The sequence below is a fragment of the Oncorhynchus kisutch genome, linkage group LG26 (assembly GCF_002021735.2).
Source record: "Oncorhynchus kisutch isolate 150728-3 linkage group LG26, Okis_V2, whole genome shotgun sequence".
Taxonomy (NCBI): domain Eukaryota; kingdom Metazoa; phylum Chordata; class Actinopteri; order Salmoniformes; family Salmonidae; genus Oncorhynchus; species Oncorhynchus kisutch.
Window position 1 is genome coordinate 21,638,929 of NC_034199.2, and position 17,913 is coordinate 21,656,841.

The window sequence follows — 17,913 nt, forward strand, 5'->3', positions numbered from 1 at the left end:
TAATGGGCCTCTGTACGCCTATGTAGATATTCCATAAAAATAAAATAAATCTGCCGTTTCCAGCTACAATAGTCATTTACAACATTAACAATGTCTACACTGTATTTCTGATCAATTTGATGTTATTTTAATGGACAAAAAAATGTGCTTTTCTTTCAAAAACAAGGACATTTCTAAGTGACCCCAAACTTTTGAACGGTAGTGTATATTACAAATTCCAATTTGTGGCTAACGTTAGCTAGGCTAGGGATAAGGGTTATGAGTTAGGTTAAAGGGTTTAGGTTAGGGGAAGGGTTAGCTAACATGCTAAGTAGTTATATAGTAGCTAAATCTCTCCATGATGAGATTCGAACACGCAACCTTTGGGTTGCTACACATTTGCAGTATATTAAATAAAGTAGTCCCAAAAGAGGAAATGCTTTCAGAGACAAGTTTCTTTATTGTATTTGGTTTAATATTCAACATACATCTCATTAGTGCAAACAAAAATAAGCATTTAACATTTAAGACCGTTTTCACGCTTCAAAGGAGGATATGCATTTATCTGACCTGTGAAATACAGTAGGGTCGGAAAATGTCACATCCCCGAATACAGCCAATGAGCAGAGCTTCGCCAGATTGCTGATATTTGGAATGCCAATCAGAGCCATAACAAATGACTTTTAAAGACAGATCATAATTAAAATAACAAATCAAAATATCAGGGAAACAAAACATTGAACATTAGTGTCAGCTTAACAAATAAATATAAATAAGAAAACACCTAAACATTGTTTAAACTCTCTTTTCTGAAAGAATCAGCAACCATAAAAGATTGAGGCAATCAGGATGATTATAACTGAATAAAATAAATATTGACTTTCAGTTGCAAATGCACACCACACTGTTGTTTGGGGATCCGTTTTCTTACTGCTCCAGTGTTGGCATCAAACAAGAGCTAAACTACCCACATGGACCCAGAACAGCATTAAAGCAGAGCGTAACTAGGACGCAACGCAACACACACACACACACACACACACACACACAAAGGGATACTCAAACCAGTCGGAACGAAGAGGTCACAGATTTCTGCAGAGCAACAAGGAGCACTTTTAGCTGAGGGTTGTGTGTGTGTATGTATAAAGGTCTGGAGGTATACGGAGGTGCTGCTCAGAAGATCTGCTGCTCAAACAGAATTTTCTCGAAGCCTTGCGGTGCCGCATGGTAGAAGTCACTGAACTGGCAGTCTAAGATGGCGCTGTCATCCACTAGAACAGAGGAGACAACAAATCAACATTGGTTCAGTCAGTGTTTCATGAGGGTACTTTCGCAGGCATAACTCACTGACTGCAACAACAACAACTAGTAGTGTTCAATTGCTTTTACATCGTATGCTTCCAACCAAAAAGAAGGATGTCAGTTTCAGCTATGTACGAACTGCCCTCTTGTGGCAGAAAAATACCACAACCATAAAGACAACTTTGTGGCAGATTTACTAGGCATTTGAGCCTGTTTTTTTCCCACTGGGAATTAAAAGGTAGAGCATGGGTTAATATATATCATGTAAATAAAAGTTCAGAGAAACAACATTCATAAAATAAATGGTTTTATATTTGGTATTGGTGTGCATGCAGCAGTGTACACACACACACACACACACACACTCACCATAAACCACCGGGAAGACGGTGCCTCTGATTCCTGAAGCTGGACAGTGCATATTCTTCCCATTCAGATAGAGATTCATCTCCACGTGGTCATATGTGATGCCCTGAGATGGAAAACATACAACTGATTAGATCAATGTTGTTTGTGTTGGTCAGTTTATTCTGATTCATTTAGGCCATATCTTTAGAAGTATTTAAACATCAATACAGCTGATCAGTGATCAATTCAGTAAGAATTAGATTAGAGAACTTGTTGGTGGTCATTTCTTTGATAATCTTGCCCACCGGCCCGTTCTCTCTGTTGAGATGTCTGATGTCCGAGCGCCTCAGAACGGGACATGACTAGAAGCCTATGGCAGGAGCAGACGAAACATCCAATGGTTTTAATTGACTGATCTCTCAGTCCATCACCATCTAGCGCAACCCTTAGAACCTCCATCTAAGTGTACTGCATCTGGGGGCCAGTATTGTTTTTGTGTTTCCCCACCCCCCTGAAAAATAGTATTATTATAAAAATGTTTAGGAACTCAGTCTGGCTTTCGACATACTCTTGAAAGTTGTAATAGTAGAATTTGGGTAGTGCAGCAAGTTTTCCTCTCATGTCAGTCATTGTATACCTTAGAGAGCTCTTTATCAGAAATGTCCAGATCAACTAGCCCATGTCAGCTAATGTTTGAGTCACTCAAAAATCATATGAATACACATTAGACATGGCAAGAAAATAAGCTTTAAAACTGCAACCCATGACAAAATGTGTAGAATTGCAGGAAATAAGATTTAAAACATGCAAAAGGTGTGAACAGTTTGTCATGAACAGTGCTTGTGCCCATAGAAACAGTGCTTGTGCCCATTGTTCTGCACCACTGCCATTGGTACGGAAAAGACTGCTTGTAATTTTTACTGGGATAGTGTTCTGCACAACCACAACATACATCATCAACTGCCTTTGATGGCGTGTTTACCTTTTCTATTTGAAGACATTTGTGCACAGTGTATAACGTGTTACAGGACAGTGTCATGGCGTTGCCCTCTTTGGGTACAGCGAGCACCATCCCCCGCTCTCAGCTCCTTCAACCAGGCTGCTGTGGTCAGTGAGGTCATAAATTCCTAGGGAAGACCCTGCCTCATGGCCACACAGTATAGAGATAGAGTGAAGCTTCATAGAGAACAAAGGAATTTTTTCCACCTCACAGAACTTGAGGTCTGAACAACGTTTACGTTCCGGAGAAGGTATAAAAGATGGGTGAAGAATCCAGCTACGAACTGGTCCGTTTGTTACAACTTGGAGAAGCTCATGGGAGATGGTGCGGCCACATTAACCATAACGCTGTTTATATAATAGCCTCAGATATGAGGTTTACATCTAATTGTTGTATAAGATGAATGAGTGAGTATGATACGGTTTGTAAAATTGTGTAATGCGATTTTGGACTGTTTAATGAAGGAAACTCCAATTCCATTTTGAGTTCAACTAAATCAGAGGACCGCCCACGAGCCCAGTTAGGGTCAGGCATCCTGGGACAGCCCCTTTTCGGCAATTCCGAATAAAACCCCAATCTTGAGAATTCCTCAAGTAGACCATGTTTTTCTCCATTACGAGGGGACAAAGGTTGCAGACCATTGCTGAATCTTTTAACCATAACACGTGGTTAAACTCTTAGACTATTGATACCGACAGAATAAGAACAAGTCTTTGATATTAATTACTAGTCTGTAGCTAGGAATTCTGTATCATTGAACATGAAGAACGACAACCAAAACATCCATTCTACAACAACATTAATGAATGTCGCTCTGAACTATCCCTTCTAACCACGAGAGAGAGAGAGAGAGAGAGATGGACAATTCTACAAAAGAAATAAACTTTTCAACTGCGATCAAGACGACACACTGACCATAAAAATATATATTGATTGCAATTGTTCCCGAATGAGTGAGCGTTCATGTGCAAGGGATTAGCATTTCAATTGTTATAATTATTAACTCTGTAGTGACTTCTCAGGTGAACCCCACTCCCCCTTTTGTCTAACAAGCCGCCATGCCGGTTTAGCCCACTAGGGCACATTCTCCTGTCATTTCTTGTGACCATATTGACTTTGTTTGTTTGTTTATGCATTTCTGTGAATTACTTAGTTAGTAATAAATAAATGATTTAAGACAGTTGATGTATGGATGACTCAAAATGAAGACTGGGTTCGTGCATTTATGACGTTTGGAATGAGACTAACGTGAGGTAAAGTAAATAATTAATTATTCAGAAGACTATTGATCAGATATGAAAATATCTGAAAAGTTCTTTTAGGAAATAATAACTTTAATCTGAATATTTTCCTTGGTCCCCGACTTCCTAGTTAATAACAGTTACATGATTAATCAGTTTGATCGCGTAATACTAATTATAGAGAAACTTAGATAAAACTAAAAGTCTTCATTTAATGATAGTAAAGACACGACAACAGCTAGCAGAGTTACCCTGGTTATCGATTAGCATGAACGGTGATATGCTCCTACTACCTCGGGTTCCAGGGAATTATTTCCATGGTGCACCATAACAAACACTTTTAAGCCTCAATTTGGAGCCACGCCTCAGTTATGTGTATGTCTCAAAATTGGAATGATCATGTCACTCAATAAATCCACACAGTGATGGAGTGCTGCATCAGATGACCTGGCCTCCACAATCTCAACCCAATTGAGATGGTTTACAATGTTTTATTTTTTTATTTAACCAGGTAGGCTAGTTGAGAACAAGTTCTCATTTACAACTGCGACCTGGCCAAGATAAAGCAAAGCAGTGCGACACAAACAACAACACAGAGTTACACATGGAATAAACAAGCGTACAGTCAATAACACAATAGAAAAAAAGAAAGTCTATATACAGTGTGTGCAAATGGCGTGAGGAGGTAGGCAATAAATAGGCCATAGTAGCCTATAGTACAATTTAGCAGATTAACACAATACTTATTTTACAAATCTTAAATCTTAAATAAATCTTACAATGTGATTTTCTGGATTTTTTTTCTAATTTTGTCTGTCATAGTTGAAGTGTACCTATGATGAAAATTACAGGCCTCTCTCATCTTTTTAAGTGGGTGAACTTGCACAATTGGTGGCTGACAAAATACTTTTTGCCGCACTGTAGGTCTATAACAGTTTGGGTCTAGAGTGTCACCCCCTTTGAAGAGGGGGATGACCGCGGCAGCTTTCCAATCTTTAGGGATCTTGGACAATATGGTGGTGACCGTGTTACCTAGCCTCAGTGCAGTGGGCAGCTGGGAGGAGGTGCTCTTGTTCTCCATGGACTTTAGTGTCCCAAAACCTTTTGGAGTTAGAGCTACAGGATGCAAATTTATGTTTGAAAATGCTAGCCTTTGCTTTCCTGACTGACTGTGTGTATTGGTTCTTGACTTCCCTGAACAGTTGCATATCGCGGGGACTATGCGATGCTATTGCAGTCCGCCACAGGATGTTTTTGTGCTGGTCAAGGGCAGTCAGGTCTGGAGTGAACCAAGGGCTATATCTGTTCTTAGTTCTACCTTTTTTGAAAGGGGTATGCTTATTTAAGATGGTGAGCAAATTACTTTTAAAGAACGACCAGGCATCCTCTACTGACGGGATAAGGTCAATATCCTTCCAGGATACCCAGGGCAAGTCGATTAGAAAGGCCTGCTCGCAGAAGTGTTTTAGGGAGAGTTTGACAGTGATGAGGGGTGGTCGTTTGACCGCAGACCCATAGCGGATGCAGGCAATGAGGCAGTGATCGCTGAGATCCTGATTGAAAACAGCAGAGGTGTATTTGGAGGGCAAGTTGGTCAGGATATCTATGAGGGTGCCCATGTTTACGAATTTAGGGTTGTAGCTGGTTGGTTGCTTTATGATTTGTGTGAGATTGAGGGCATCTATCTTAGATTGTAGGACCTCCGGGGTGTTAAGCATATCCCAGTTTAGGTCACCAAACAGAACGAACTCTGAGGATAGATGAGGGGCAATCAATTCACATATGGTGTCCAGGGCACAGCTGGGAGATGAGAGGGGTTTATAACCGGCGGCAACAGTGAGAGACTTATTTCTGGAGAGATTCATTTTTTAAATTAGAAGTTCGAACTGTTTGGGCACAGACCTGGAAAGTTTGCAGGCTATCTCTGCAGTAGATTGCAACTCCTCCCCCTTTGGCAGTTCTATCTTGACGGAAAATGTTGTAGTTGGGTATGGACATTTCAGAATTTTTGGTGACCTTCCTAAGCCAGGATTCAGACACGGCAAGGACATCAGGGTTGGCGGAGTTGAGTTGAAGGCAGAGTGAAGGAAAAGCAGCCAACAAGTGAACAGCATATGTGGGAACTCCTTCAAGACTGTTGGATAAGCATTCCAGGTGAAGATGGTTGAGAGAATGCCAAGAGTGTGCAAAGCTGTCATCAAGGCAAAGGGTGGCTACTTTGAAGAATCAAAAATATTTTTTTTAACACTTTTTTGGTTACTACATAATGTTATTTCATAGTTTTGATATCTTCACTATTATTCTACAATGTAGGAAATAGTTTTAAAAAATCAAGAAAAACCCTTGAATGAGTAGATGTGTCCAAACTTCTGACTGACTGGCACTGTGTGTGTGTGTGTGTGTGTGTGTGTGTGTGTGTGTGTGTGTGTGTGTGTGTGTGTGTGTGTGTGTGTGTGTGTGTGTGTGTGTGTGTGTGTGTGTGTGTGTGTGTGTGTGTGTGTGTGTGTGTGTGTGTGTGTGTGTGTGTGTGTGTGTTTACAGTGGGCTCCAAAATTACTGGCACCCCTGACTGGCAATGCACAAACAATACTTAAGAAAATATGAACAATATAATTATAGAGATAAACTCAAAATACCAACATGTGAGAAATACTGTATTTTATTAATGTTTCAATGGAACCCACCAAATTCATATAATTATTTAATACAAAATACATTTCACCAAAATCAAGGTTTCATAATTATTGACACTCCTCATTTAATACTTAGTGCCACCACCTCTGGCAAGGATAACAGCATGATCTTTTCCTGTAATGTTCGACAAGATTAAGGAACACATTTGGAGAGATTTTGGACCATTCCTCTATGCAGATCCTTTCAAGATCCTTCACATTCTTGGGTTTGCGCTTATCAACTGCCCTCTTCAACTCAGCCCACAGGATTTCAATTGGATTGTGGTCCGGCGACTGAATGGCAAAACATTGATTTTGTTGTCACAGAACCATTTCTGTGTGGATCTTGAGGTATGTTTTGGGTCATTGTCTTGTTGGAAAGTCCACATATGGTCAAGTCCCAGCCTTCTAGCAGAGGCAACCAGATTGTCAGCCAAAATTGCCTGGTACTTGGTGGAATTCATTATGCCATCAATCTTAACCAGTGCCCCTGGACCTCTGGAATTAAAGCAGCCCCAAAACATCACTGACCCACCACCATATTTCACCGTGGGTATGAGGTGCCTCTCCTTGTATGCATCTCTGTTTCGACACCAAACATGCCGATGTTGTATCTGACCAAAACGTTCAATTTTGGTCTCATCTGACCAGAGCACCTTCTTCCAATCATAATTTAAATTACATTTGGCAATCTCCAAATGCTTGCGTCTGTGTCTTGAGGGCTTAAGGGCTTTCTTCTGGCAACCCTTCCAAAGAGCCTGTGGTTGTGGAGGTGGCGTCTGATGGTGCTTTTTTAAACCTGGTGACCCAAAGACACCACCAAGGCCTGTGATTCTTCTCTCACCATCCTCCTCCCTATCCTGGGGGCAAAATGCATTTGCGTCTTCTACCGTGAGGTTTTCAACTGTTCCATATCTTTTGAATTTTTTAATAATTGTCCTGACAGTGCTCAGTGGTATATTCAATCGTTTGTGGATCTTCTTGTAGCCATTACCAGATTTATGAAGGTCTACGACCATCTGTCTCTTTTGAACTGCCAGTTCTTTTCTTCTTGGTGTTACCTCATTTTTACACCCTAGTGAAAAAGAAAGTGATATAGCGTCCTGACCTTGGTTCCTTTTTTGTCTCTATTTTAGTTTGGTCAGGGCGTGAGTTGGGGTGGGCATTCTGTTTGTTCTGTGTGTTATAGTTCTATGTGTTTGGCCTGGTATGGTTCCCAATCAGAGGCAGCTGTCAATGGTTGTCTCTGATTGAGAACCTTACTTAGGTAGCCTGTTCCCATCTGGTGTTTGTGGGTAGTTGATTTCTGTGTCTGTGTTTTCACCATACAGAACTGTTTCGATTTTCATTTCTTTCCTTCACTTTGTTATTTTGTATTTTCTCGTGTTCTGATATAATAAATTATCATGGACACTTACAACGCTGCATTTTGGTCTGATCCTTCCTACTCATCATCAGACGAAGAAGAAGTTTGTTACATATAGTGACTCAATATATTTTCTTAACACTTAGATAAACTTAAATAAGTGGAATTTCATTCCTGGTTTAATTTTGGTAGATGTTATTTACAATAATATTTAATGGTGCCATTCATTGTGAAACCTTGATTTGGAGGACATAGACTGTTAATTAAATCAATAAATGATTTTGTTGGGTTCCATTGAAACATTAATAAAGTACAGTATTTTTCACTTTGTTATTTTGAGTTTCTCTCTATAATTATATTGTTTATATTTTTAAGTATTGTTTGTGCATTGCCAGTCAGGGGTGCCAGTAATTTTGGAGCCCACTGTATATGTGTGTGTATATAAATATATATATTCTTTTTTCCCCTTTATTTTCTTTTAACCCTATCTCCCCTCATTGGAGTAAACTAACGAACAACAATACTTAGGCTTCCACTTCCAGCTTAAACATACCATATACATTTTACGGACACGGTACATTTGACATTAGTTGTTTTTATTATTTATCCCACACTACGGCTACCATCAACAGCTCCCATCTATCTCTAAAAAAACATCCAGCCTTGATTTCTAATTGCCAAATAACTTGTATGGCACAGCTGTCAATATTTTGGTCCTTAAATGGAACTGGTATACTTTCTTTCTTTATCATCTTTTTTTAATACCTTTACTTTTGGCCTTTAATACAGGACTGACAAACAAGTTCCTTACCTTCTCCCCCTTCCCTCTGCCATTTTTGTGGTAATGCTGCAAAAAGTTGGTTGTAATTTTGGATAGAGCAAACATTTGCATATATTTCTGTTAGCTGCATGTGTGACAATTCCCCAGTCCTATTTTTAATATCATTAACAAAGATGATACCGTTTTTTGTCAGTATAATGGTTTGTCAGCTAGTCTATTTGAGTTTGACCAGAATATTGAACAATAATATTTGTGGTAATATCTAATATGTATTTTCTGGTGGATTACTGAGATTTCAACCAGCTTTAGTGATATTTTGCAGGTGTGATATTTAATAATGATACTAGGGAGAGGTTGTAATCTGAATCTGGCCATTTTTGAACATAGGGTGAGCCATTCTTACTAATCTGCTGGAGAACCAGTTTGGATAACTTTATTTTGACTGAAGCCTTTAGTGAGATGTTCAATGTTTTAATATTTAATACATTTTAGCCCTCTGAATTTATATGAATTATATACATAAACCTGTTTAATTTTGTCTGGCTTGCCGTTCCAAATAAAGTGGAACAGGTTTTGCTCATATAATTAAAAAAACAAGTTGTCCTGTGTAAGCAGGGCCATGAGTAAACAGGTAAACTGGGATATGACAAAATAATTAAATCAGGTTGATTTTTCCACAACTAGGCAAGTATTTACCTTTCCATGATAGCAAGATTTTATCTACTTTTGCTAACTTTCTGTGAAAATGTATTGTATTGAGAATTTCTTTCTTTCGGGATAGAATACTGAGTATGTCCACTTCACCGTCTAACCATTTTATTTATAAACTACACAGTAATGTCAAAGTTGTATTTTTTAGCGATCCAATAGGTAATATGGTACACTTATCAAAGTTTGGTCGTAATCCAGAGAGGTTAGAAAAATGATTGCGATCATCTATGACCCTGTGCAGGTATCCATTTTGCAGATTTAAAAGAAAACATGAGTCGTCAGCATACAATGACACCTTTGTCTTTAAGCCCTGGATTTCCAGCCCCTTGATATTAGTTGGACCTTATTTTAATAGCTAACATTTCTATGGCCATAATAAATAGATATGCCGATAGTGGACAACCCTGTTCAACTCCTTTTGACAATTTAATACTTTGAAGTAGCCATTATTTACTATTTTACAACTGTGGTTACTATACACAACTTTAACCCATTGTATAAGAGATTGTCCAAAAGTAAAATAGTCCATGCATTTATATATAAATTCTAGTCATACTTTATCAAAGGCTTTTTCAAAATTAGCTATGAATACGAGGCCTGTTTTCCATTTTTCCCTATATTCCATCTTGTTGGCTTTATTTTTTATAATATATTACACTTGATCGTTCTTTATTAAGTTCCTCTTTCTTTTTGCTTTTCCTCTACCTTATTCTGTGCCTCTTTTACAGTTATCGCTATCTATCTGTTAGAACTATTTTGACCTAAATTGTTTTTATTTTAAAGATGAGTATTGAATTACATGGCCTCTAAAGGCACATTTAAAAGTGTCCCATACAATATGGGGGTCTGCTGTACCTATGTTATGTCAGAAAAAGTAAGTTATAAATTCTTATGTCTTGGTTAAAAACAAGTTGTCATCCAGCATCTGCCATAATCAGAACCAGCCAAAGTTTGGATACACCTACTCATTCAAGGGTTTTTCTTTATTTTTACTATTTTCTACATTGTAGAATAATAGTGAATACATTAAAACTATGAAATAACATGTAAACCTTCTTCGGGATCGGTGTCCCTTTCCCGGGATGGTTGAGCTAACATATGCTAATCGTATTAGCCTGAGGTTGTAAGTCACAAGAAAATTTCCCAGGACAGACATATCTGATATTGGCAGAAAGCTGAAATTCTTGTTAATCTAACTGCACTGTCCAATTTACAGTAGCTATTACACTGAAATAATATAATGCTATTGTTTGAGGAGAGTGCACAATTTTGAACATGAAAAGTTATTAATAAAACAAATTAGGCACATTTGGGCAGTCTTGATACAACATTTTGAGCAGAAATGCAATGGTTCATTGGATCAGTCTAAAACTTTGAAAATACACTGCTGCCATCTAGGTGCCAAAATTGCACTTGGGCTGTAATAATATATTATGGCCTTTCTCTTGCATTTCAAAGATGACAGTGCAAAAAAAACAACAACAAAAAAACATAAAATTAAATAAATAATTGTATTATCTTTAGCCAGATCTATTGTGTTATATTCTCCTACAATCCTTTCACATTTCCACAAACTTCAAAGTGTTGACTTTCAAATGGTACCAAGAATATGCATATCCTTGCTTCAGGGTCTGAGCTACAGGCAGTTAGATTTGGGTATGTCATTTTAGGTGAATATTGAAAAAAAAGAGGCAGATACTTAAGAGGCCTCGTGACAGCTTTCCACACACTTGGCATTCTCTCAACCAGCTTCATGAGGTAGTCACCTGGAATGCATTTCAGGTAACAGGTGTGCCTTGTTAAAGTTAATTTGTGAAATGTCTTTCCTTCTTAATACATTTGAGCCAATCAGTTATGTTGTGACAAGATAGGGCTGGGTATACAGAATATAGCTCTATTTGGTAAAAGACCAAGTCCATATTAATGGCAAGAACAGCTTAAATAAGCAAAGAAAAATTACAATCCATCATTACATGAAGGCCAGTCAATGCAGAAAATTTCAAGTACTTAGAAAGTTTCTTCAAGAGCAGTCGCAAAAAACATCAAGCGCTATGATGAAACTGGCTCTCATGAGGACCGCCACAGGAAAGGAAGACCCAGAGTTACCTCTGCTGCAGAGGATACATTAATTAGAGTTAACTGCACCTCAGATTGCAGCCCAAATAAATGCTTCACAGAGTTCAAGTAACAGACATCTCAACATCAACTGTTCAGAGGAGACTGCATGAATCAGGCCTTCATGGTCTATTGCTGAAAAGAAACCAGTACTAAAGGACACCAATGAGAAGAGGAGACTTCCTTGGGCCAAGAAACACAAGCAATGGAAATTAGACAGGTGGAAATCTGTCCTTTGGTCTGATGAGTCCAAATGTGAGATTTTGGGTTCCAACCGTTGTGTCTTTGTGAGACACAGAGTAGGTGAACGGATGATCGCTGCATGTGTGTTTCCCACCGTGAAGCATTGAGGAGGTGTGATGGTGTGGGAGTGCTTTGCTAGTAATTTAATTAGAATTCAAGGCACACTTAACCAGCATGGCTACTACAGCATTCTGCAGCGATATGCTATCCCATCTGGTTTGCGCTTAGTGGGACTATCATTTATCTTACAGTAGGATGGCGCCGACAGAGATGGTCGCCTCGCTTTGCGTTCTTAGGAAACTATGCATTGTTTCGTTTTTTTATGTATTATTTCTTACATTGTTACCCCAGGAAATCTTAAGTTTTATCAAATACAGCCAGGAAGAACTATTGGATATAAGAGCAACGTCAAAAAGGAATATTACTTTCCCGAAGCGGATCCTCTGTTTGGACCACCACCCAGGACAATGGATCGGATACCAGTAGGCGACCCAAAACAACGGCACCGCAGAAGGGGCAGACGGAGCGGTCTTCTGGTCAGGCTCCGTAGACGGGCACGTCACTCACCGCTCCCGAGTATACTACTCGCCAATGTCCAGTCTCTTGACAACAAGGAAGACGTAATTCGAGCAAGGGTTGCCTTCCAGAGAGACATCAGAGATTGTAACATTCTCTGTTTCACGGAAACATGGCTCACTCGGGATACCTTATCAGATTCGGTACAGCCACCCCGTTTCTTCACGCATCGCACTGACAGAAACAAACATCTCTCTGGTAAGAAGAAGGGCGGGGTGTATGCCTTATGATTAACGAGTCGTGGTGTGATCATAACAACATACAGGGACTCAAGTCCTTTTGTTCACCTGACCTAGAATTCCTTACAATCAAATGCCGACCGCATTATCTACCAAGAGAATTATTTTAGATTATAAACACAGCCGTGTATATCCCCCCCAAGCAGACACCTCGACGGCCCTAAAAGAACTTCATTGGACTCTATGTAAACTGGAAACCACATATCCTGAGGCTGAATTTATTGTAGCTGGGGATTTTAACAAGGCTAATCTGAAAACAGGGCTCTCTAAATTGTATCAGCATATCGAATGTGCGACCCGGGCTGGCAGAATTCTGGATCATTGCTACTCTAACTTCCGAGGCATACAAAGCCCTCCCTTCGGCAAATCTGACTACGATTCTATTTTTTTGCTCCCAGCCTATAGCCAGAAACTTAAAACAGGAGGCGCCCGTGCTCATGTCTTTTCAACGCTGGTCCGACCAAACTGATTCCACACTTCAAGATTGCTTCGATCCCGTGGACTGGGATATCTTCCGGACAGCCTCAGACAACAACATTGATGTATATGCTGATTCGGTGAGCGAGTTCATTAGCAAGTGCATTGGTGATGTTGTACCCACAGTGACTATTAAAACCTTCCCAAACCAGAAACTGTGGATTGATGGCAGCATTCGTGCAAAACTGAAAGCGTGAACCACTGCTTTTAATTATGGCAAGGCGATCGGAAACAGGACCCAATACAAACAGTGTAGCTATTCCCTCCGCAACGCAATCAAACAACCTAAGCGTAAGTATAGAGACAAAGTAGAGTCGCAATTCAAGACACGAGACGTATGTGGCAGGGTCTACAGTCAATCACGGATTACAAAAAGAAAACCAGCCCCGTCGCGGACACCATTGACTTGCTCCCAGACAAACTAAACAACTTCTTTGCTCACTTTGAGGACAACACAGTGCCACTGACACAGCCTGCTACCAAAACCTGCAGGCTCTCCTTCACCGCAGCCAATGTGAGTAAAAAACCCTTGCAAAGCTGCCGGCCCAGGCGGCACCCCTAGCCGCGTCCTCAGAGCATGCGCAGACCAGCTGGCTGGTGTGTTTACGGACATATTCAATCAATCCCTATCTCAGTCTGCTGTTCCCACATGCTTCAAGAGGGTCACCATTGTTACTATTGCCAAGAAAGCTAAGGTAACTGAGCTAAACTACTACGCCCCATAGCACTCACTTCAGTCACCATGAAGTGCTTTGAGAGACTAGTCAAGGATCATAATATCACCTCCACCCTACCTGACACCCTAGACCACTCAAATTTGCTTACCGCCCCACTAGGTCCACAGACGACGCAATTGCAATCACACTGCCCTAACCCATCTGGACAAGAGGAATACCTATGTAAGAATGCTGTTCATCGATTACAGCTCAGCATTTAACACCATAGTACCCTCCAAACTCGAGACCCTGGGTCTCGACCCCGCCCTGTGCAACTGGGTCCTGAACTTTCTGATGGGCCACCCCCAGGTGGTGAGGGTAGGAAACAACATCTCCACCCCGCTGATCCTCAACACTGGGGCCCCACAAGGGTGCGTTCTCAGCCCTCTCCTGTACTCCCTGTTCACCCATGACTGCGTGGCCATGCACGCTTCCAACTCAATCATCAAGTTTGCAGACGACACTACAGTGGTAGGCTTGATTACCAACAACGACGAGACGGCCTACAGGGAGGAGGCGAGGGCCCTCGGAGTGTGGTGTCAGGAAAATAACCTCACACTCACACTCAACATCAACAAAACAAAGGAGATGATCGTGGACTTCAAGAAACAGCAGAGGGAGCACCCCCCTACCCACATCGACAGGACAGTAGTGGAGAAGGTGGAAAGTTTTAAGTTCCTCGGCAAACACATCACGGAGAAACAGAAATGGTCCACCCACACAGACAGCGTGGTGAAGAAGGCGCAACAGCGTCTTTTCAACCTCAGGAGGCTGAAGAAATTTTGCTCGTCACCAAAAACACTCAAACGTTTACAGATGCACAATCGAGAGCATCCTGTCGGGCTGCATCACCGCCTGGTACGGCAACTGCTCCACCCACAACCATAAGGCTCTCCAGAGGGTAGTGAGGTCTGCACAACGCATCACAGGGGCAAACTAACTGCCCTCCAGGACATCTACACCACCCGATGTCACAGGAAGGCCAACAAAAAGATAATCAAGGACAACAACCACCCATATCATGTTCCATGATATTTGCACTGTTAGTTTATAGTTCTTACCTTTTGAAGTTTATTACCTTCATTACCTGGATGCATTATTGAGTAAGTTTTTTTGCCTATGTATCTGGAGTTGAGTACTTCCTTTTGTTTATTAGAAAATAATAATATGCCTATGTTTGTCAAGTATGCCATGTGCTTTCCTTGCTTGAGTTGTTATAGCTCATGTTTATTGACACTTTATATAGACCTTGAGTGTGTTTAGTATGACTTTGTTACGCTCCACCAAACCAGTCCACTCACCATGATGTCCCCCTCCTGTGGAAGACTGTTGGCAGGCAGGCGGTTTTTCTCCTCGTTGTTGTGGTACACCGAGCCATCATGCCTCAAGACAAGGCTGTTGATGTCCCGCCCCATGGGGACCTGGTTCAGGTTCACCTTCTGAGTGGCCACACCTATCCCCCATATACCTGCACACAGAGTTCAGAACCTTAAAAACAAGTTCCCCAACACAAACCGTACTGTGCTGCTTTTTAAACCATTTCACAAGAAGTTTACAGAGGTGCAAATACAGTGCCTTCAGAAAGTATCCATACCACTTGACTTAATCCACATTTTATTGTGTTCCAGTCGGAATTCAAAATGGATTAAATAGATGTTTCTCTCACCCATCTACACACAATACCCCATAATGACAAACTAAACATGTTTTTAAAAATATTTGCAAATGTATTTAAAATGAAATACAGAATAACATTTACATAAGTATTCACACCCTTGAATCAATACGTGTTAGAATTGTAACAGCGCTCGTTTGTAGAATGAAGAGTGGACCAAGGCGCAGCATGGTAGGCGTACAATGTCTTTTTATTGATGACACCAAAATAACAAAGACAAAAAACGAAAGCGCACAGTTCTGTAAGGCTAAGAAACTAAACAGAAAACAAAAATTACAACTTATATATTATCCCCAATCAGAAACAACGATAGACAGCTGCCTCTGATTGGGAACCACACTCGGCCAAAAACAAAGAAATAGAAAACATCAACTTTCCCACCCGAGTCACACCCTGACCTAACCAAACATAGAGAATTAATAAGGATCTCTAAGGTCAGGGCGTGACAAGAATCACCTTTGGCAGTGATTACAGCTGTGAGTCTGTGAGTCTGGGTCTCTAAGAGCCTCTCTTCTGGGTCTCTAAGAGCTTTCCACACCTGGATTGTACAATATTTGCCCATTATTATTTTCAGAATTCTTCAAGCTCTGTCAAATTGGTTGTTGATCTTTGCTAAACAACCATTTTCATGTCTTGCCATATATTTTTAAGTAGATTTAAGTCAAAACTGTAACTAGGCCACTTAGGAACAGTAAATGTGATCTTGGTAAGCAAATCCAGTGTATATTTGGCCTTGTGTTTTAGCTTATTGTCCTGCTGAAAAGGGAATTTGTCTCCCAGTGTATGTTGGAAAGCAGACTGAAACAGGTTTTTCAATAGGATTGTGCCTGTGCTTAGCTCTATTCTGTTTCTTTTTTTATCCTGAAAAACTTCCCAGTCCTTAACGATTACAAGCATACCCATAACATGAGGCAGCCACTACTATGCTTGAAATATGGAGAGTGGTATTCTGTAATGTAATGTGTGGTATTAGACTTGCCCCAAACACAACAGTTTGCATTCAGGACCAAAAGTTAATTGCTTTGCCACATTTGTTGCAGTATTATTTCCGTGCCTTGTTGCAAACAGGATGCATGTTTTGGAATATTTTTGCTCTGTACAGGCTTCCTTTCCTTTTACTCTGTAAATTAGGTTAGTATTGTGGAGTAAATACAATGTTGTTGATCCATCCTCAGTTCTCCTATGACAGCCATTAAACTCTGAAACAAACATTTCTTTAAAGTCATGGTGAAATAACTGAGCGGTTTCCTTCCTCTCCGGCAACTGAGTTAGGAAGGACGCCTGTATCTTTGTAGTGACTGGGTGTATTAATACACCATCCAAAGAGTGATTAATAACTTCACCATGCTTAAAGGGATATTCAAATGTCTGCTTTAAAAAAATGTTTTACCCATCTAACAATAGGTGCCCTTCTTTGGGAGGCATTGGAAAACCTCCCTGGTCTTTGTGGTTGAGTCTGTGTTTGAAATTCACTGCTCGACTGAGGAACCTTACAGATAATTGTTTGTGTGGGGTACAGAGATGAGGTAGTTGTTACAAAATCCTGTTAAACACTATTTGTACACACAATGACCCCAAGCATACTTCCAAAGTTGTGGCAAAAAAGCTTAAGGACAACAAAGTCAAGGTATTGGAGTGGCCATCACAGAGCCCTGACCTCAATCCTATAGAAAATGTGTGGGCAGGACTGAAAAAGCGTGTGCGAGCAAGAAGGCCTACAAACCTGACTCAATTAGGATTGGGAATCTTGTGGAAGGCTTCCCGAAACGTTTGACCCAAGTAAAAAAAATTGAAAGGCAATGCTACCAAATACTAATTGAGTGTATGTAAACTTCTGACCCACTGGGAATGTGATGGACAAATTAAAAGCTAAAATAAATCATTCTCTCTACTATTATTCTGATATTTCACATTCTTAAAATAAAGTGGTGATCCTAACTGACCTAAGACAGGGAATTTTTACTACGATTAAATGTCAGGAATTGTGAAAAACTGAATTTAAATATATTTGGTTAAGGTGTATGTAAACTTCTGACTTCAACTGCAATTCCATACTATAATTTATTCATTTTTTACCCTGCATTATTTCATGTTGGGGATCTTTATTATCCACCCGCACAGTAGGTGGCGGAACGCACATATTGTTACGAATGCCTTTATACCAAAGAAGTTGATGAACTACACTTCCTCTACAGTTACTCTTACACACAGGTGTTCAGAGCAGGCTACAGAGCCAATTAGCACAGGTAGCCGCCTATGTATTCTATCTGTAACCAAGCGATGTGACATGGAATATGGCCGTGTGGGAACACTAACCATACCCTATAAAAAAGGTATGTAGTCAAGGATCCTTTTGTTTTTTTGAAAATGATTTCACACTGATATGAAAGATACGTTTTTGGAAGCATAAGGAATGTATCGCAAGCGATGGGTGTTAATGTTTAGACTAGCATCGGGGTGCTTAACAAAACA

General features: G+C 40.2%; 1 protein-coding gene across 1 annotated transcript in view; it reads right to left on the bottom strand.

Moving 5' to 3' along the window:
- Positions 1 to 416: 416 nt before the first annotated feature.
- LOC109870692 (SPRY domain-containing protein 7) overlaps positions 417 to 17,913 on the bottom strand; it is a 29,333-nt gene continuing 11,836 nt past the window's right edge. The window contains exons 3-5 of the mRNA XM_020461287.2: positions 15,068 to 15,234; positions 1,651 to 1,753; positions 417 to 1,250 (exon numbers count right to left, since the gene is read on the bottom strand). Of these exons, the coding sequence (XP_020316876.1) occupies positions 1,153 to 1,250; positions 1,651 to 1,753; positions 15,068 to 15,234 (368 nt within the window). The 3' untranslated portion in view covers positions 417 to 1,152. The remainder of the gene's footprint in view (positions 1,251 to 1,650; positions 1,754 to 15,067; positions 15,235 to 17,913) is intronic.